Below are 21,358 nucleotides of genomic sequence, written 5' to 3'. Positions count from 1 at the left end.
CCACAGTTCCATTCGATTAAACTCGATCTTTCTGGTTTTGATGTTCACCGCTGTATGGTTAACTAGCTTTCTTTTCGTAATAAGAGCGTAATATCTATGGTGATGAGATTCTCGTGCATGATTTTGTTCTAGAAAACGAAATCCTGGGTTATGTATTTTCCCAATTCTTTCGTGATTGAATTAGATATTGCTAATTTTGATGTTAAATAGACAATATCCGTATATTATTGTAACAATTAGAGTTTAATCTGTATCAAACTTGATTAAATTGTACATTAATTTTTATTCTTTTCAAATTAGGTTTTTCTTGTTCTTGGTACGTTTCCATTTAATTCGATTTTGATGTTCTTGATGTTCGTACATAGATCAGGTGGTCCCAATTCTTGATGTATTTCACTTTTGGTTCTATATCTAGTCTGTAAGCTAATCTGGTTAATGAGTTGGGATTAAGATTTCATTTCTTGAACTTGATATCCTGTAGACGTTGAAGTGAGCAAGGAAGACCTATTAATGGAAATAATTGAAAAGCAAAGTGCTACAAGAAATTCAACAAAAAGTGGAAAAGCTACAAGTAGACGTTAAAAGGTATGTAACTCTTCAGAAGTTCTATTTAAATTCAATCTGTTAGATATGTTTTTCCCCAGATTTTCTAGTCTAAATTTTCTGAATTCTCCTAGATTTGATCAAATTTCTACACTCGCTAGCTGTGAAGCTCGGATTTCGGCGTTGGAGAATGAAATCAAGACCAACAATAAGGTGATTTATTTCATTCTTACATAATGTTTCTACATTGTTATGCTCAGTTCTATTTATGTTATGATTTTAGTTTAGATAATGTTACAAAGCAATTGAAGTTTTCGTCAGCCTGGTTGAAGCAGCTTGGAAAAGAAACTAAGACTTAGTGGGATTATCCTGTGAGTAATTAGAAAGCCCCATTTTAGTCACATGGCTTGATCTGATAATGTATACTCACAAAAAGAATCTATCTCTTGATGTTTGAATAAGAGAGAGCTTTGTGTACGTTAATCACAAGACATGTCAAATTCATAGCTTAGGAACAAGTGAATTTGCCAACTTCATAGCTTCAGCTCTCCATCCGGAATAAGCCATGGCTAGTGTGGAGCTTATATGCATATAAACTCCACATGTTCAGAAGCTATTTTTCACTGAATTGTTTTTGCAGTTCTTATTTTTTTCCACATTGATGATATATATGGCATGAAGTTGTCATTGTAAAGACATGATTTAATTCGACATGGTTTCCATCTTATTGAGAGTACAAAAGTGTAACATATAACTTCTGCAAAGACCAGTTCGGGTATCTACTCTGGGTATCTACTCCCAGTTCATGAATTTGTTAACCCCGGGCCACAGTAGTTCATTTGGGGTGTGTAATCATTAAATGTGAGTTCTTAGCTATATGGTGCACGAGTAAACCCGACTTGCATGATAACCCCAGTACCAAACTAACCGAGCATCGGGATTCATAGTCCCCAGGGAAGAGAGTAGTATCAACTGTATTTCTACCATTGCATAATTTGTATCCCTATACAAGCATGAAATTAGAGAATTGTATGTCAGCGTTTATTCCTGCAGTTACCATCTCTGGGACCATGCTATCTCTCGAGTTGTCTTTCCATTTTTTCTAACCGAATGTTTATAGTACTTTAGTTATAGTTATTGGATATTTAATATTAGTATATGCTTGAAAGAGTGTTTAATGCATCGGCTCTTATAAAAACTAGAAATCTGATGAGGACAAGGGTTTGATGGGGCTTGTTGAAAGCTTTTTCACTAATCTGTCCGAAGTCCAAAAGAGGATCAAGGCGTATGTCAAAGAGAAGATTGGAAAGAATATGTCTGACATGGAGAACTTCGTAAGGGAACAGATGTTAAAGGAAATGCAAGAGCGGCAGGAAGATAAATCTAGTAAGCTCCATTCAATTGTTTAATTAGTTTTTATTATCAATTATTGATTTCTTATACTAGGTTTATTGTTACTCTATAAAAGATAATGTGAATCTATTGCGGGTAAAGAACTTCAAGAAGAAGGTTGAGAAGATAAAGCTAGAGGGAGTGAAGCTACTAAAGGAAGCCAAGAAGGCTGCAAAGAACGTCCAAGCAAGCACAGCAATGTTTTCCGTTCTTATCGGAAGCTTCATTAACTTACAAACGATCAGGCAGAACCCTGAGTATTACTGGTTGCTTATTGTGTTGACTGTGACGATGTTTTTTGGTACGTTGTTTATCTCGTTCATGTCTTTTACGGACCTAAAAAAGTATGAAAAGAAGCTGCTAGCACTTGAAGAAAGTCAAGGTCCGGTGTATGTAGCTGCCAACAAGTTTATAATCGAGTTAAAGACGCTGATGCCAGATCAGTCCACTCTGTTGTATTGGACCTTCGAGATTTCGAATAGCTGACAGCCACGAGAGAAACCTATGGCAAACTATCATTGTCATACTGGTTTGCTTGGGGTATATTCAGCTTGTTTTCGCTGATAATTCCCGCACTATTACTGATTGATATCTTAATAAACGGTAAGATTACTACACATGCATTTCTTTTTTCTGCAGATGAATATATTAATAACTCGAATCTATTTACCATTTAAGGTTTATGATTTGGGTTTTGTTTCTAGCCTACCCCAACATGTTCGGGATTAAAGGGTTACTTCTTGTTGTTGTTTGTTTACAACAGCTAAAATCCCACCAGCAGATGGAGGTCATTGCTGCTCATGTACCAAGCAGAGCATTCTAGATATTTGATGATGAGGTGAGGTTTCTCGCAGAACTTATGAATGTCATTCATGCATATGGAGCATTTTCTGCATTCTTTAGAATCGTAAGTAAAACAAACGGTTTTAAATTCTGTGTATGAACTTATGAATGTCATTCATGTAGATTATACTTTTGAGGTTGGTATTGGTTCATCTTATTTATTTTGTCTCATAGGTATGAGGATGCCATTGTGGTGGAGAATAAAGAAAGAGGCTGGAAGTATCAATTCTTTGGTCGGGTTCGTGCAGTGTTTGGGTTTGGAATGATTGGATCTGCAGAATGATTTTTTTTTTCTAATCTGAGAAGTACTCTGAACTCAGATTGTTATCATTCTCGTGCGCATTTTATTGATGTAGTGTGTTGCACTTTGTTTTACCCACTGTGCTTAACCAAATGCAAGTGAACTTTACTGTTGAAATATCATTACGCTCGTTCTTTCCTGTAGACTATTTTCTTTTCCTTTTTTTTTGTAATTATGCTATTCGTAGTTTTTGATTGCAGTCCCAGGATCTAGTAAGCATGTGTCTCGTCATCTGAATATGCACCACTGAGATTCAACATACTGACTCTTAGTGCTTCATATTTGATCCCTTCATTTAGGTAAGAGTCTAGGGCTCTAGGCTCTGTTTTGTGGTAGCTAATGACCTTGTCTGAGCTAATGTGGAGCTGCTCAAGGTGGGAGCAATGCAGTAGAAAAACAATAGTGAAACAGATAAAAATACTGAACCAATAAATCTTACAGGGGGAGTATACAAAATCATTGCTAAGACTTTTGGTGAGAAAAATCAGACACAAAATCATATTTCTATAACCAGTAGAAATAAAGTACAAGCTGTTTCTGAAATATTGACTAGAAATAAAGTTGTTACCTAGGATTTGTCACATTCATGCATATAACTGAATCTGCAGCATGCAAAGAGAGAAGTCCAGGAGTATGAATCACTGATGTAAAATCATCACCTTCAAATCCCTTCTTTTCAACAAACTTCCAACTACGGAAGCGTAGATTGCAACTATCCAAGTGTTTCACCAAAAACGCCCCTTTCTTCTTCACGCACACAACTTCTTTGAAGTGCCAGTAGTAATTCCAAGTGCATTTTAGTGCCCAGCGGTGATTCAGGTGAGTCATTTAAGTCAGATGAAGCGAAATAGATTCAGATGAGTTACATGATTAGATTCAGATGAGTCAGATGAGTTAGAAAAACAAACACCCGTTTGACCTTACTTAACCTTTGGTCCTTAGGCCGGTTCCTATAGCAACAGGCTAAACCCTCCATTTGCCATGCCAGGTGGCCTGGCAAACTGGCCGAGCCACTATGGGAGAAAACATTCGCGATCGAGTCTCCACCGACTGGTTGAGCAAAGACCGAGCGGTCTTAAGAAGACCGCTAGCGGTCGAGCCAGTCTCAACCACTAGCGGTCTCTTTAGCATCGGTCGGTCTTGTAATCGTCGGTTATCAAATAGTGAAATAACGGCTACTCTCCCTCCCCCCCACGTTTCCCTATAATTCACCCAATTCAATTCAATTTAATCACATCTAATTTTCTCATTAACTCTATCTTACTCACTCTTTTGTACCTTAATCATATGTTTAATTTTTTTTCTAACTCAATGGATACGGATTCTTCTGATGAAGAAGTGCGTATTCATATGGATCGATTTGAAGAACAATAACGAATATTCGTTTAGGCGTTGAATCAAATTGATGATGAGTCAGATGAAGATAAAGAACTAACCAACAACTTGATGCAGCTATATTCATCGGGGCAAATACCTAGAGATCTAGGGCCAAGAGAAGTCTTCACAAGAAGATAAACGTACTGGGGTCGGGATGAATGGCACGAGAAGCAGATGCACAATTATTTTTTTCCTGATTGTGTGTTCTCTGATGAAAATTTCCAAGGCCGATTCCACATGCCCAGACATTTGGTGCTAAAGATTATTGGTGAGCTTTGTCAGGTAGAATCTCAATTTAATTATCAGTATGATGCACTGAATATTAGGGGTCATATCCCTGAACAAAAGGTTACTTCGGCTTTGAGGATTTTAGGATATGGCAGACCTCCAGATTCTAATGATGAGTACCTTCGCATTGGAAAAACAACTGCAACAAGTATCATGCGTTGTTTTGCGAAACAGTGATTAATCATTTTGGTCCTACCTATTTACGAAAACCAACTGATGCAGATGTTATAGAAATATTAAAGCAGAATCAGGAAAGGGGATTTCCTGGAATGCTGGGTAGTCTTGACTGCATGCATTGGGTATGGACCGGATGCCCTACCTATTTGGCCGGTCAGTATAAGGGTCACTACGCAAAACCAACAGTGATCCTTGAGGCTGCTGCTTCTGATGATTGTTGGATATGGCATGCTTTTTTTCGGTCTCCCGGGATCTCAAAACGATATAAATGTTTTACACAAATCGCCTTTGTTTGAAGATTTAAAGTATGGAATTTCTCCTCAGATAAATTTCAGTATCAACGAGAATCACTACACTCATGGTTATTATCTTGCAGATGGAATTTATCCAAAATGGTCAACTTTAGTTCAATGTTACCGTCAGCCACCTGCCGGTGAAATGGGTCGTTCATACTCGTATTTCAATAGTAAACAAATGAATCTGAGAAAGGATGTGGAACGGGCTTTTCGAATTTTGAAGCGGAAGTTCGCAATCGTTTGTGGGACTTATCGTGGTTTAAGTGCTCGTGAAATGCATAAGACTATGCTGACTTGCATCATTATGCATAACATGGTTGTCCAGGAGACCCGTCGTAATAAGAATTGGACTAACCATCAAGATGAAGACTTACGGACTGAGATTATACCAACTAGAGGATTACCTGCAAGGAACTATGCGCAAATGACCAGTCATATTAAGAACAGAACTTTGTATACCAGGTTGAAGCAAGATCCCAGAGCGAATCTGTGTGCTGAGTTTGGAAGAGATGGGGGACGAATTGAGTAGTGTTTGTTTCATTTGTTTTTGTTTTTTTATTATTGTTTCATTTTTTTTTTAAATTGTTTATGTTTTATTTATTGTTCCATAATTTTGTTTTGTAGTTGTTTTTTAAGTTTAAATTTTTTAACGGTCATTAAAAGTAGCGGTCTAGACTTCATCGCTAGCGATCTAGACTCAACCGCTAGCATTCCTTATAAATCCTTCACTTCATCCATTTCAAACTCACACATCACTTCTGTACAAAAACTTCTCTACTTTCTGGTTAAATTATGGATGATCCTAGATTCACTGAAGATGAAGATTTATCTCTTTGTAGAAACTATGTAATACACTACCCGAAAAGAGGTGAAGAACGACGGATGAACGGTTTACCTAGTATGAGTTATTTGGGTAAAATTCATGATGCCTTCTGCACAGAGACAGGTAATCCTCATAACCGGGATCGTGCTGCTTTGTTTTGCCGATTCATGGATATCAAAAAAGAACTTGTGGATTTTATAGCTATGAAAAGGATTGTCACTCGATACCGTCTTAGAGGTGAGACTAATGCTGAATTGGGAATACGAACTCGAGATGAGTGGCGAAGATGGAAACGAAAAGATTTCGAATACGAAGCGCATTACCAAATTCTTAAGGAGTTTTTAATAACTCGTATGGGATGTTAAGCTTAATAATGTTTTCATGGATGTTGTCAAGTTTAAGTTTTAATGTACTGCAAAAAAAAATTAGTTTAAATTTTAATGTAATGAAAAAAGTAGAACAATTTGTAATTAAAAAACCAACAGAACAATTTCGTTCAACATAACCAAACTACTACATATTCATTAAAATTAAAGCCGATACATTAATTAATTAAGTGGCACTACTTCATCATCGTCTTCATCATCCTCATTTTCAGCTTGAACCCCAAATTGTTTTTCCATGTTTCTCTTGTTTCTTTTTTCTTCCAATTCCTCTGTTAACATGTCAATCTCCATCTCCCATGCCATGAATTGTCTGGGATTCATTTTCTCGGTGTTTGCATTTAGAATCTTATTCTTGTCATAATCTAAAACAATTTTTTCTTGAGTTAGTCGATGTTTTTTCATCTCCTTAGTCAAGAACTTGCGGTCTACAACTCTTTGTTTTTCGACGATCTTCTGATGCTCTATCAAATTTTCCATAGTACTACTACCTCATTCACTTGCTTCTCCTTCTTGGGAAGCTTTTCTCGCTGCTCTTGCATGATTTCTTCCTAATAATTTTCTCTTAATTGCAGTATTGATATTCAAGTTGGAATTGTTGTTTCTGGTGAAGAAAATGGATTATATGAAGGGGGATGAGATGATTGAGATGGTTGTTGTGAAACTGGCTTTGAAGGTGAAGAAGTGTATGGTGAACTTGCAGGTATATTCTGCATGTTTGCTAACACTTTTGGATTATATTTAGGAAACGCTTTCAAAATATGATAACAACTTTCATAAGAAAAATTTGTCCCATGTTTATGGTGCCAATCAGTTCGGCACTTTCGTTCGACATCAACATCAACAAGATAGCTTGCATTAGAGCAGCGACATACAAGGCAACTTGGGCGTTGATTGTAACAAAGCGACCGGACAATCCATTTGCATCACGCTCGTTGATGTTCATAGTTTCGTTTCGAAAGTTAGCAAATATGTTATCCCACAACTTGGTAGATTGTTGACTGGCACCATCGATACTATCTTGTATAAAGAACACATAGTTTCTACAAATGCTTTCATCTTCGGCTACGGTAAATTTTGGACCCCTAATCTTCTTCTTTTGTTGTTTAGATTGAGTATTAGATTGAGACATATTAAAGAGATTGTACAATACAAGTGAATAAAATAGTTAGATGATGAAATTTATTTTAGATTAACAAATGTGAAGAGTAGAGAAGAGAAAGTATGAGTTAAAGGAATATGGTATTTATAGGCGGGAAAATTATGGCAGTTGGATCAAATTATACTCAGTAGTGCAAACTAAACAGGCCGGTCTTATAAAACTCGGTAGCGGTGCAGTAAACACCTAACGGTGCAAACTGGATCGAGCGGTCGAGACTCGACCACTCGGTGGAAACTTGACCTGCCAGGCCAGTTTGCCCCCTCCACGGTGGGTGCTTAAATGGCAAACATTCATGTCTGCCACACCCATAGGAAGGGCCTTAGTACGCACATTCCAGAAGCTCACTACTAGTTATCTCACATCACATGGGCTGGCGCTATCATTTCCCCTCCAAATCCCTAACCTAATATCTTCGTGAGAGAGATCCCCTCATTTTTAGTATCAGAATAAGGGGCGATTTTTAAATCTAATATATTGATTGCATTTACTGATTTGGTTTTCAAATCTGCGAACTCGTCTGGTAAGCTACTTATTCCGATTTTGAATTTCAGGGTTTTCGTTTTCGATTTTCGTAATCGCGCTTTCATTACCTAATTTGATGATTTCACCACTAGATTTACTAGTTTCTGAGACGATGTTACAATGGATGAGAGGTCCAAGGAGGAAAATGGCAAACGTAAGTGATAAATCTATATAGTGGTATTTACGAAAAATCCTTTTTTCTCATTTGTTCGATTTGGTTTTTGCTCGTCACTTTGTCAGACAATTTTTATCTTGTTTCCTGTTCTGGTTAATCATTGTTTAGTTATCGCTTATTCATCTAGTGGTTTTGCTGTTTCTGTGCAGGGTGATGGCCTTCAAGTAAAAGTCAACAAGCTTTCATCTGCAAAGCTTAGGTAGGGATGGGAATCGCAGCATCAACCCGGAAAATTATAAGTCGAAAGTAAGAAGATGAAGAAGAGGATGAGAATATGGATGTTAATACTGCTAAGTTTATACCTTCTAATGATCCTGCCAAGGCAAAATTCAGTAATTTATCTCTAACCCCCCTTATTTCTTTGCTGCAAATTTCGAAGTTTCTCTGTGCTTTTGAATTATGCTATAATTGTTGCAAGAACAGTTGGAATTTTAAATGCGCATTGTTTACTGGGTAGGGTTTATTACCCTTATCGTGTTTATAATCTTACACAGACATACAAATCTCTTCGATATGGTATCTTAGAGTTGGAAAGACCTGTTGGAATTGAAGGGATCATTGTTTATTAGATAGGTTTGTTAGTCTTATCGCGCTTAAAATGTTATTCTGGACATTGACCTCTATAATATTGATCAGATCAGATCAGATTTAAATATCGTATCAGCTTATTGTATATCCGTTTTTTAGATCCTTTTTTATTTGTTCAATTTGGTTTCTGCTAGTCATTTTGTCTATCTTGTTTACTGTTCTTAAGTTTTGTTCAGTTATCACTAATTAGTGCAGTGGTTTTGCTGTTTCTTTGCAGGGTGATAGCCCTTAAGTAGAAGTCAACAAGCTTTTATCTAAAAAGATGCAACTTCCCTATGACTACTATATTCACAGATATTGTAACAATTATGAAGTATGAACAGTGCTGAACTCTCCGAGGTGATCGGTATTAGGAGTCCATTTACACAGTGAGACCTACTTCATTTTTGGTTTTATATCCAATCCTTCGCTCGATTGCTTGTGCTTAGAAGGCTGCTGTTCTTCACCAATGGTTCCATGTTTTATTTTGGTTTCTTACTTGTATTCCAGTTCTTACTTGCAAAGTTGCATGCCGTATGAAGCTTGCTGCCGAAGCTTCAAAGAGTTTTAAGGAGAAAATCGATGATGAGACCGAGCAAACATGTAAGTAGAATTCTCCCGCCCCCACCCCCCCACCCACCCATGTTATTCTTGAGTCGAGAAACATGATTACGTATGATGATGATAATGCATGTTAGGATGAAATGTTGCGTCTTGTTGATTTTTTTAGTTGTGATTCCTGTTTTGTTCTCTGGGTTTTTTGTATCTTAAAGATTTATACATGAACACTCTGTGGATACACAGGATTTTGGATAACCTTGCAGTTGTAGTCCTTACACAAAGGAAGGATGAACCACAGTCCACAAGTTATGACCGTGTTGGTTTTACAGGATACTATGCTATGGCCACGTTAAATTAAATTCCCTGCAAAGTATGTGTTCTCATTTTTGTGCCTCTTATATCAACTTTCTTGTGCAGAGCAAAGATGAAAATATTTCATCAACCACCACCTCAGCTTCAAAGTCATTTATCACATGGATTCCAAGACTGATATGGCCCACATCGCTGTTCTCGAGGTTACTCCATACAGGTATAAAAAATTTCTTGACTCTTTGCAAGTTTTGATCTTTTATGTTCTTTTTGGTTGAGATCATTACATGATGATGCACCCTCAGTTTTAAAAGTCGCTAGGCGGGTGTCAGGCGGCTGGATAAGGCCTGGCACTTGGAGAGACTAGTCTTGGACTAGCAGGGAAAAATATTAATGCACACATAATATAGGCAAGAGATGGAGGGGTAAATAAATCACTGAAATAGATAATGCAATACTACTTAAGTTTTTTTTTTGTTTGTTTCCAACTTATAGACTGTCTAAGTTAGACTCATACTTATGTTACTCATGCCTAAAACAACGACACAGCAGTCCTATTAATCCCTCCTGACAGATTCTAAGTTTACACCAAATTTTGTCTGTGTTAGCTTCTCTGTTCCCACCCCATTCCATGCTATAGGTATTGGTGCTGTGCTTGTTGTGTTGGTAGTAGCCATTTTTGAAGAACCAAAAAGAAAGCAGAGGAGATGAAGTGGCTACGCCAAACGAAAGAGGAGAAGACGAAGGAAAAGATAGATTAGAAAACCCTAGGGTTTTAAGAAATATAAAGTCATGTGATTGGCCTTTATGAAAACCTTGGCTAAGTTACTTATTAGGCTAAAGCGGCGCCCAGGCCCATGCTGTTTTTCATAAAATCGGTCCAAAGTTGGGGAATACGCGCCAAAACGCCTAAATGCCAAAAGGCCTGAAATTTTTTGGCGGCCTGACGCCTAGGGTACACCTTCTATAACTCAGGATGCACCAGCTTTCTCATCTGTGGCATCTATCTATCAGGAAATAGGCAATGCCGTGTCTCTATATGTTGGGATTGGTAGTTTCCACTTGGGGGATAATTCTGTGGGTTCTGGGGATGATTGGTTAGGACTAGCATTACATGTTTTAGTTTCTTATCGTGCTTTGTGTTTCACTTTCTTATCACGCGTCCCCATTTTTGGAAAGAAATGACCCATCTGCCTTGCAAGATTGGTGCTTAGAGCAGCATTTTGGTGTAAAACAGTTTCTTTGCCTGAATTTTGTTCCAAATATATAACATATATTCTTTCTGTTAAACATTTTTCTTTTCTTTCAATCATCTGCATAGCTATGGGCTATTGCTGATACTTGCAGTGTGCCGTTTGGTGATGTCATATATTTAGGTCCTTTTCTTTTGATGTTTTTCAATCATATCTGGTAGGAGTCTTTGTTAAGCCACGTGTATGCAAGCATCAGCTGTTCTTTTGCATTTTCAGAAAAAGAAATAGTATTTATTATCTACAGTTTTCACACGCTTGATGATTCCACCACACGTCTTCATGTTCTCGTCTTTGTTTGTTATTTTTGTCGCCTCATTTTCGTTCCATTGTTGGAGATATAGCAGAACATAAATAATTTTTTTTGTCTTATGTTTAAATTCTACTTTCTGCTTATTGTGTTCTCAGTTCTCACTGTTTCTGAAAGATTATCATGAAAGGAAGAGAAGAGTGCTCAATTAGTTACACGCAATCCAACCACCAAAGTCATGAGATAAGGTTGTACATTTCCTCAGAAGGTTGATGCAGATAAAGAGGTCATATTCACATATGATCTTTCTTTTCAGGTACTTCTCTTTTCGCACCTTTGCTTCTGCTCGTATCTGTTCCATTAGTTTTTATTGGTAGTTACTCGGGATTCAAAAGCCAGCAATCGAGGATCCCGTCAAGACAAACAAGGTTCCAAGAGAAATACATGAAGCCAGTCTTTTCTGTTGTTATTGGAGGAATACTTCCATATGGTGCAGTCTCCATTGAACTTTTCATCATCTTAACACCAATATGGCTCAACCAATTCTGCTACATTTTTGGTTGTGTTCGTCTTTGTTTTCCTTCTGGTCACTTGTGCGGAGATAACGATCGTGCTCAGTTACTTCCAGCTCTGCTGTGAAGACAAATATTTTTGGTGGAGGGCTTATTTGACATATGGTTCATCCACGGTTTACCTCTTCGGCTGCCAGGTCTTTCACCTTAAGCTGGAAATAACCAAATTGGTACATCTTTCCTGTATTTTGGCTTCATGTAGATTGTTTCTTATGTGTTCTTTGTTGGTCTCGAGTTTACTCCAAATTGGCATGTCTTTCTTATGTTCTCATTTTCGGCTACATGTTCCTCGTTTGTCAGGAAGATCTACTCTGAAGATTAGCTGACGACGTGAAAGCAGACCCGAAATTTTGATTTTGATGAGAGAGCGTGAGAGTGAGAGAGGTGGGTAATATTTAAGAAAAATGAAACTAAAGTTCAGTAGAGTAGGCGTCGAGTTGATGATGATCTACAACAATGTTAATGCAGCATGAACCCAAAATCAGAATAAGAAGATGAACCCAAAATCAGAATAAGAAGATGAACCCAAAATCAGAATAAAGAAGATGAAGATTCTGTAGAAGAGGATGAGAATTTGGAGTTGGGAAAAATGCAGTAATTTGCATTTAAACCCCTACTTTATAAAAATTTTGATGATTCTCTGTGCTTTTGATTCTTTGAATTTATGATATGTATCCTGAAATGTGACATTACTCATTGGAATAGAAATGTTCATTGCCTCATTATAGATGAAAAATGTCAAGAATACATGAAGTATCATCCCCGATGCCCTCGACCAAAAACAGAAAAAGAAGCTAAAGAAGCCACCTAAACAAAGAAAAGCCCTGAAACAAAGGGAGCACAGAAAAAACAAGTAGAATTCGAACAAAAACAGACAACAGATTCGCCTTGGAATATAACTTCTTTCCAGCTGATAAAAAATTGCACCATGGAGATGTTGCAAAACTGGCCTCTGTTATGTAACCAGTAAGCAATAGTAAGCTTAATCGACTCAATGATTCCCGACTCTGTCTTGCTTTTGTCGTTGAAAGCTCTGTCGTTCCTCTCGTTCCCTAAGCATCACAAAACTGCAGCCGGTAAGACCTTCAAAACTTCAACTCTACGACCCACTATGTGCTTAAAATTCCAAGAGTTCAAGAGCGTAATCACATCGCAAGGAATTGCCCATTTAATAGATCATTCATTTAACAGAGAGCCCCAAATCTTCCACGCAGTCGGACAATTGAGAAGAAGGTGATCAGAGCTCTCACCATCTTGCACACACATATAACAATGATTTACCCATTCAAATCTCCACCCTTTCTTACACATTATCTTGGGTCGAAATTTTGTTGAAGCCTGCAACCCATAGGAAAATACTGACCTTGGTTGGCCACCACTTCGACCACAATTTCTTGGCATACACGTACCTTCAGGGACGAGGAGTATTCACACACAACCATTCATAGCAATCTTTAACAGAGAATACCCCGTTAGCCTTGTTACCCTTCCACACTCTGTGATCTTCGCTGTCAAGATCCCTCTTTGTGTAATTTTCCAGCAAGAAAATAAGCTCTGTAAGCTCCTCCACTACTTGGTCATGCACCCTTCTATGAATACCTAAGTCCCAACTGACTACATCATTTACAAAAGTTCTAGCACAGACTACCGTTATTTCCTTCGAATCACATACCTCAAACACCGCGGGGAATTGAGTCTGTAGAGTCAAATTTGACAACCAAGCATCCTTCCAAAAGCTTGTAGACTCCCCGTTACTAACCTGCATAGAGTAGTTCTGGTGTATTAGGTTGAGAAGATGATGCATTCCCATCTCTAGTACAATGCCGTTTTGAAGGTGATGAATTTGATGATGTATCCGCAAATCTTGCCTTCTTTTTTGAAGTATCTCTCCATACTATGAGATTTCAAGTACAAGGAAATTAGAAATACTCAAATTAAATCCTTTTCAAATTAACAGAAATAAGTGATTACATTCCCTTACCAATAACTAGCATTACAAGAAAAGCATTGATAAAAATGTTAATGGAATTTGAAATCTAAAATTTAAAACATATTGGATTATAATCCATGAATCTAAATTCCTGCAACCCAACAAATCAAAAATCATTCCCAATTGAAAATTCAAGAAAACACAAGCCAGATAAATTAAAAACCCCAAAATCTACAAATGATTTTTTTTTTACAAAAATACCCAATTAAAAAAATCCAAACTTGAATTTCCCTAACCACTTGAAGAGCTGATTTCAAGATGGATGTATGGATATTCTCGAATCTCTAACTATAAGTCTCTAACATTGTTTTAATTTTTAAACCAATTTGAAAGAAACCTAATTTGAAGTTTACCTAATCAAATCATATAAAGAAAAGTAAAATATGGGAATTATTTTCTCTCACAACCAAAGATTAAGGACCAAAAACCATTAATTAAACTTTAATAGTTAGATATACCTTGGTATTTTTTAATCCATTCTTCTCCTTTATCTTGGTTCTTTGTCTCTGATAAGTGATATGATCGACCACTAGGTCCACTACCTGACTCGAGTGAACTTGTGAGGGTGATGACTATGAGAGATATTTCTTTAACATAAAGGAAAAAATAAAATAAAAATAAATTTGACTCTGATAAGATCCAACTTTTCCAATTATCTTTGCCCCCACAACTACAAATTACCTAAGCTTCTCTAACCAAATCTCATAAAGTAGTGGGGTGTATGGCCCCCATTTGTCCCTTAACAGCTCCGTCCCTGTGCAAAGGCTACATATTTTGAGTTGGTCACAATATATCCATGAAGGTAAACTCTGAAAGCAGGAAAGTGATCAAAAAAACTACAGTTCTTTCAAAATATAGAACAATCAAATTTTGTTACCTTCAAATCTCTATGAAGAACTCCTCTACATTGCAGTAATCCACAACATGTATTAGCTGCCGAAAGTATTTCCGGAAACGACACCAACTAAGAAATTTAAATGAGTCAATAAAAAGACCAAAAATAAACGAAAATTACATAGTGATATTCTGTTAGGCATTTACACAAACAATTAATGTTCAGAAACTTAATCTATCACACCACAACTAATAACAAACTACTAACTTCAATAAATTCCTTGGGTGTTTCTACTGCTATTAATTTGTAAAATAGAATTCTAAAAGTGAAATTAGAAATGATCGACACAGTCAGAAGCTAAAGAATCAAGTAAACAAAACGTTGCTTAAAGTATTCACGTAAATTTAAATCAAAAATATCCAATTCTTTGTTTTGCTTTATTTTTGTTTTTGTGAGGCGTTAATCGAGAAAAATGAAGAAGAGGGAAACAAAAATGTTTTTCATGGATGAACTCTGATCCTTTTCTGTTGTCCAGTTATCCCGATTGCTATTGTCCTTGATAAGCCGATATTAAAGAAAGAAGAAAAAGAGTTACAAATAAAACTGAAAATTGGGGGTGGCGGGATTAGTAAGAAGTAAAATTAAAATTCGGAGGGGTATTTTTGTTACATGAACCAAAAAATTACTTATTTTATTTATATTAGTATTAGTAAGATAAACTCATTTGTGAGGTCCTTAAATCTATCTAATAACAACTACCAAAGTAATTGTCAAGATTTTGCAATCAATACTTTGAATCACAAAGAATTGTATTGAGGCCGGTCTACTCAACTAATCAATCCAATCTACCACAAGGATAAACCGATTATAGTTGGATCCTCTTTAACCGAAACAAGTATTGTGCGCACCAAAGATTATGAACCCAAATCAAAAATCTTCTTCGTCTTCAAATCTTCTTAGATCTCCAATAAATACCTGCACACAATCAACTTGAATTTCTTGTGACCAATCACGCACAGAACGGAGTCTGTTAACGATGGATTATCACAAGACATCTTTACATCTACAAACAGTCTAAAGATCCCCTTCGAAACTTCGATCTAGTTTGAGTGAATCATATATCAAAAGAGAAGATTCTAAAGCATAAACAAACCAGGTGCAATCAAAGTTCAACAACCGTTAGTCAATCAAATCAATCGAAAACTAATAATAAACCGCAATTATCTAGTTTCCCACCAACGGTACTAATAGAGCTTCTCAATCCCAAAGAAGTCTTTAAACTGAGCGGTCGTAAGAGATTTCGCCTAATTAATTTATTTTCCTCTCCGAATAGGCGGCTCCACAGGTAACAACACAACTAGCTAGGGAGTTTTGCTGGCTCTGGGGATTAGTTTGCTCGAAATGCAAACTTTGATATTTATAGACCAAAGAAGTTTGGACACCAAGGAATTTCCAAAAACGAAAATATTCTCGAGATATGCAATATATTTCCAATTCGGTTTCCATAATTCCTGGAAATTCTTTGTCCAAACATTGACCGAAAATCTCTTAGAAAATCTCCAACTAGTAAATGCACATTATTAATTTTCCATTTTCCAAAAATAAAATTAAAAACCTTAATTAAAAGATTCTCAATTTATTTATTTTTCGATCTGGGATTTTTCTTTAGCTATTAAGGAATATCTTTGAACAATAAAAGATAAGCGTTACTGCACATGTTCAAAGAATGTCGACCGCTTAACTTAGTAAATCATCTTTCATATTTACTATCTTGGAACCGATTTGCCACACTTCCAAACAAGTTTAGAATTGGTTCATCTGGCTTCCAAGAACTATGTGATTGATTAATAACACTCAATTACCAAACATGGGTTTCACAGTTCTACCAAAACAAGTTTCGGTTCTACCTCCATGTGGGTACTGGAATTAGTCACACTAGCTTTCTAAAATTCGGTTGACTAGGTACTAGGATCGGTTCCCACATATATATAGTATCTAACTTGTATTTGTTGCACATGTCCATAGGGTCAGTTCCCAATATCTAAAAACGTGTTTCACATGTTCATAGGATCGGTTCTCAATATCTAGAAACTTGCTGCACCTCATACAAGGATCGATTCCCCTTTTTGATCCGTTGCACATCTTACTAGGATCGGTTCCCCTTTGCCTAGAGTTTGTCATACCAATTACAACAAATCGATCATACCATCTCAGGTGATTACTTAAGATCGGTTTCACTAATAAAAGTCATACCAATACAAAAGTCAGGCCTTGTGAATATTTTTACCAAGAACATAAACAAGTCATGAGCGGTTATACTAATCACACATATTGGTAGTTCAAAAGATATGCAATAAATAACTATACCAATAAGCCTAGTGATTTCCCTTTCCATTCACAAAACAAGTTCATGAATTTACTTCCTTTAAACGAATGTGAAACATTGTTTCCTAGGATGAAATATTCACCTCATACCCATACATAATCACAGTAGCATTCAAATGATTATGTCGATGTATTATATACGAAGTTCAAAAGATAAGCGTTATACTTCGTATTGTATTCCTTAATACTACGTCTAACTAGAGTATAATCATTCATGCTTCGAAATTATGTTTTCAATATGCACGACTTGAAAGATACGTTAGGGAATGAAACAGTTCAAGTCAAATATCACTAACCTCAAGTGGAAGGATGATGTTGTCGTTGTAGCTCCTTACTTCTTCACTTCTTCAAGTCTTCACGTAATATTTGTAATGTCTCATATCCTAATACTTTCAAGCTAACCTATACGAAGTTGACTCTAGTACATAATAAAGCGACTCTTTAAATGAGATTTGGTTCACCAAAATATGACAACCAAACTTGACATACTAACGCTTGGTGGGTTCAACCGAGCTATGCTCTAACAGTGTGTAGTTGAGTTTCAGACATGACGATTCACTTATTGAAGACGGAGATCAACCAAAGACATTCAGAGAACTTCATCAACAAAAAGAAAGTAAATACTGAATCACCCTATTTACTCAAATGGTCACCATACAATCTTTATGAGGCAAAGTTATATGACCACGTGGACTTTAAATATTGCATAAAAGAAGTTTTGATCCAAGCTTGTATTGTTGAATATCTCGAAACATGATTCAAAGCAATAGTCATTCATATACTTGATGAATTTAGTTAAGAATAATTTATCATTTATAAAATAAGTAATGATTCAATATTTATCATTCGAGAATAGACCGAACGTCGATATTCGTCATTAATGTCATCTGGGAATGTGTCGAATCGATTAAAAGAGAGATATAGAACTACTGAAAATCGGTTATAAGAAGATAATCATACCGACTCAAAGGTATTGGTTACGGATCAATGGTATGTATAACAACGCGTATGGAGGTCGCTTTATGGTTAAATGACTTTGGACCTAAATCATCTGTTTGTGAATTGGCATTTTATGGTATGCATACTAAAGTGAGTGAGTTCAGAAACATGCATATTTTGGTAGTCTGAGTTCACGAATTGGGTTGGCAAACATACCCAGTATGGACACCATCCCTGTCGAATATTTTCAGATGCATTGAAACTATTTTCTACAATATGTTTGGTATCTGATTAACTCTTTAAGACATATTTGATCATTTAATCACTTATGGTTGTGCATCACGATTAAAGTCTAAAGAGTTAAATAATTATTATAAGCTTATTGTTGTACAAGGCTAACCGGCCATGAACTATCATTATACACGGTTCGGTTACGGCTGAACATAATGTATTTTCTACTATGTGATTTCAAGTCGAATTTCTTATATGCTTACATGAAACCCTAACTAGTGTTTCATCCAAACTGAGAAAGTGTTTGCTTGATTCCCAAACTACTTTAGCCTAAATCTTATGCGACCTTCTATCTTGAAAGTCTTTAAATAGAGAGATTCAAACAACTGGAAAATTGAATCCCCTACACTTTCGTGTATCCTAGTTGTATGATAGAGTCGTCTTGTATTAACCTATGTTTCACGTGAGAAACATAGTTAGGTTAATGACTTAAAGACTCTACTTAGGGATTCGTGAATCTAGGTCTGACTATCTTTTACCTTGATAGTTCGTGTATCCTGATCTTGCTTTCTTATTATCGAGGTTTTCATAATCTATTTCAGGCGAGATAGATAGTAATCACAAAGTTATTTTTGTCTCAGAGTTTATGATTGCGCAAGATAAATATCTTATAACGATTCTTAATTGAACTGGTCTAAGATTGTTCATGTGAGGTGAACAATAGTCTAGGCTGCTCTTCAGGAGTCATAAATACCGGATTTTGAGGTTTTGCTGGACTTTGTCTATTGCAAACATATTTTCTCACCTTGATCTCACGATCTGAACGGAAATCAAATTGGCTTGTCTGTTAGAGGCATATTGGTATAAATTCTTCATGCAAGAGATATAAATTCTTGCATGCAATTTCATTCAAGGATCATTAAGTTTCTATAAATTCTTTGTCTATAGCAAACATACTTTTTGACTGTAAGAGAAATAGATATAGATTCTTCATGGAATTTTACTCAAGCATCATTAAATTGGTCAACTTGGAATTGTTTTAATATTTTTTCATACAGGTTGCCGAACGAAAAATATGGTGGTGTATTTTGGTACCCCTGCGCTTTCAGATACAACTAGATTGATCCTGGATATTGTCTTTTTAGATCGTCCAAGAACTCTTCTATACAATCAGATTCACGGACTCTGCTGTCAAGACATATCTTCCCCTTTAGAAGGTTAAGTCATACGCGCCCATACATTGAATGGTGAGAAAACCCACCTCACCATTCAGTGGTGAACACTATCTACTCTTAATAATGCTTAAACCAACTATTGGTGAAACAAGAGTGTTCCTATATTTTCTCCAAATAATTTTTGCGCCAAAATAAAAGGAAAAATAAATAAATAAAATCCTCATATATTTCCTAATTCCTATAGTTTCTCCACATATTTTGTGATAAAATTAAAAGGGGAAAATCCCTATATTTTCGCAAAAATAAATAAAATCCCCACATATTTCCTAATTCATATCTTTTTTGGGGACAATTTTTATCTTTTCTGCATGTAGTTATCGATAATGTAAAACGAGAAAAAAAAATACACATACTTCCCATGTATTTTCTGCAAAAATAAAAGGACATATCTTTCCTCTGCATATTTAATGCATCGCCACGGGACGGGGAAACCCCACCATACCAAATAAGAAATGCATTTTCAGATGCCAGATGTGTAGAAGGGGGGGTTACAAGAAAAAGATGCCAGATTCGTAGCACATGCACAAATCTAGTTGATTGTTGAAGAGATGAGAGAAATCTCTATTTACATATTGTTCAAGGATATTTGATTAGATCTACTTGCGATTGTATTAGCTTTGTCCATACAGGTTTCTGAACGAAATAGTTGGTGGTGTACTTGGTACCTTCTTTTTCAATCTTTATAATTGAAATATCATAAGTAGTACGTCAAAATAACCTAGACAGTTTGTAAGCCTAAAAGACTGTACATGCCATACAAGATTTATTCTTAATAATTCGTATATTGAAAGAAAAATTAAAAGACTTCTTTTTGTTGGAATCCGGTTCGTGTTACAGTTCGAAAAATACTAGGTTTACAATTGAAATATCACAAATAGTACGTCAAAATAACCTAGACAGTTTGTAAGCCTAAAAGACTGTACAGAACATACAATATTAATTCTTGAGAATTCGTACCTTGAAAGAAACATTACAAGATTTTTTTTTATTGGATTTTGGTACGTGTTACAGTTCGGGAAATACTAGGTTATTACTTGGATATTGATTTCTAAGATCATCCAAGTTAAACTTATCTCTATAATCAATTATCGGAACTTTATAGTTGAGTTGTGTTATTGGACGTGGCAAGTTTTTACATACAGGTTTCCGAATTAAAATTTGGAGGTGTACTTGGTACCCTTACTTTTCCAGAAAGGTTCATCATCTTCTACTGAATATTTCATCATCTTCGTATGCAGTGGAGTTATTAAACCAGAAGGTGATCCATTCAATAATAAAAATTCATTGATCCCTAACCGCATCAATATTATATTAATGTTCCTCAAAACTGCTCTCAAATGACTGCATTATTAAATAATATGTTGAAGGGTTTCTTCAATTCTACCACAAATACTACAACTGATATCCATAACTATGCTGTAAAAATAGTGTCTGCATCTAGTTGGGTGTTAGGATAATTCCTTTTAAGAATATCCAAATAAATAACTTTATTCCATGAGCCATTTTGAACTTCCAAAGATATTTCCAATCTCTAATAGGAATGTTAGAACAATTAGCAATAACACCATTATCATTTTTACAGAATTTGTTGTTAGTGCTATGTAGAGAAAATCTCTCATCTATGACTGGCATCCATAACATCACATCTTCTAAGTATTGTCAATGGACATGTTTTATATCTTGTGAGAACTATCACTTTCAAACAGTTGGCTGAGCAGTTCTATAAGCCAATTGCAGCCATGGATGAGAAATTCAGAGACATATACGGAAGTATTATATGTACCTCATGTAGTAAATGGTTGATTATGTAAACCCGTTACAACCCAACTATCAAGACAAATTTAGTCTGTCTCCAATTGTTAACTTCCATGAAGAAGTGTTGTTGCACTATTGTCGAGATTTTCTCAATTCTTGTTCATACCCAAGAGGAGTTTTTGTTAGAAGATAAACTT

At 36.0% G+C, this 21,358-nt stretch overlaps 2 protein-coding genes and 2 long non-coding RNA genes across 7 annotated transcripts; 3 read left to right on the top strand and 1 right to left on the bottom strand.

The window, feature by feature from the left end:
• The first annotated feature begins 520 nt into the window (after window positions 1-520).
• On the top strand, window positions 521-3,222 carry LOC113347862. The gene is made up of 6 exons (XM_026591540.1): window positions 521-585; window positions 678-756; window positions 1,746-1,929; window positions 2,012-2,538; window positions 2,699-2,773; window positions 2,953-3,222. The coding sequence occupies exons 3-4, from the start codon at window positions 1,770-1,772 to the stop codon at window positions 2,419-2,421; spliced, it is 570 nt and encodes a 189-aa protein (XP_026447325.1). The 5' UTR covers window positions 521-585; window positions 678-756; window positions 1,746-1,769; the 3' UTR covers window positions 2,422-2,538; window positions 2,699-2,773; window positions 2,953-3,222.
• A 1,168-nt stretch (window positions 3,223-4,390) lies between these two features.
• LOC113351237 lies at window positions 4,391-5,746 on the top strand. The gene is made up of 4 exons (XM_026595257.1): window positions 4,391-4,417; window positions 4,739-4,892; window positions 4,967-5,137; window positions 5,220-5,746. Exons 1-4 carry the CDS (start codon window positions 4,391-4,393, stop codon window positions 5,744-5,746), a joined length of 879 nt encoding a protein of 292 aa, XP_026451042.1.
• A 2,170-nt stretch (window positions 5,747-7,916) lies between these two features.
• On the top strand, window positions 7,917-12,518 carry LOC113347860. Of its 4 annotated transcripts, none has more exons than XR_003359297.1 (8): window positions 7,917-8,105; window positions 8,200-8,261; window positions 8,432-8,614; window positions 9,088-9,238; window positions 9,360-9,452; window positions 9,828-9,939; window positions 11,378-11,961; window positions 12,092-12,518. It is a non-coding gene; the product is annotated as an uncharacterized LOC113347860 (long non-coding RNA). The 4 variants fall into 4 exon arrangements; XR_003359299.1 differs by adding an exon at window positions 8,777-8,855 and having other exon boundaries at window positions 9,088-9,452; XR_003359296.1 differs by having other exon boundaries at window positions 9,088-9,452.
• LOC113347861 lies at window positions 12,488-15,137 on the bottom strand. Its single transcript, XR_003359300.1, has 3 exons — window positions 14,659-15,137; window positions 14,240-14,546; window positions 12,488-13,685 (listed from the first exon to the last, which is right to left on the bottom strand). It is a non-coding gene; the product is annotated as an uncharacterized LOC113347861 (long non-coding RNA).
• Window positions 15,138-21,358: the final 6,221 nt, after the last annotated feature.

The sequence above is a fragment of the Papaver somniferum genome, chromosome 2 (genome assembly GCF_003573695.1).
Source record: "Papaver somniferum cultivar HN1 chromosome 2, ASM357369v1, whole genome shotgun sequence".
NCBI lineage: Eukaryota > Viridiplantae > Streptophyta > Magnoliopsida > Ranunculales > Papaveraceae > Papaver > Papaver somniferum.
Note: the sequence above shows the minus strand (reverse complement) of the source record. Positions and strands in the feature narration are given on the sequence as shown.

Bases quoted from the DNA above. Each gene is read 5' to 3' on its own strand.
- LOC113351237 (XM_026595257.1), top strand. From the start codon at position 4,391: ATGGATACGGATTCTTCTGATGAAGAA. The intron at 4,893-4,966 runs GTATCATGCGTT...CAACTGATGCAG, and splicing joins TGGAAAAACAACTGCAACAA to ATGTTATAGAAATATTAAAG. The intron at 5,138-5,219 runs GTTGGATATGGC...CTTTGTTTGAAG, and splicing joins GGCTGCTGCTTCTGATGATT to ATTTAAAGTATGGAATTTCT.
- LOC113347862 (XM_026591540.1), top strand. From the start codon at position 1,770: ATGGGGCTTGTTGAAAGCTTTTTCACTAATCTGTCCGAAGTCCAAAAG. The intron at 1,930-2,011 runs GTAAGCTCCATT...ACTCTATAAAAG, and splicing joins GCGGCAGGAAGATAAATCTA to ATAATGTGAATCTATTGCGG.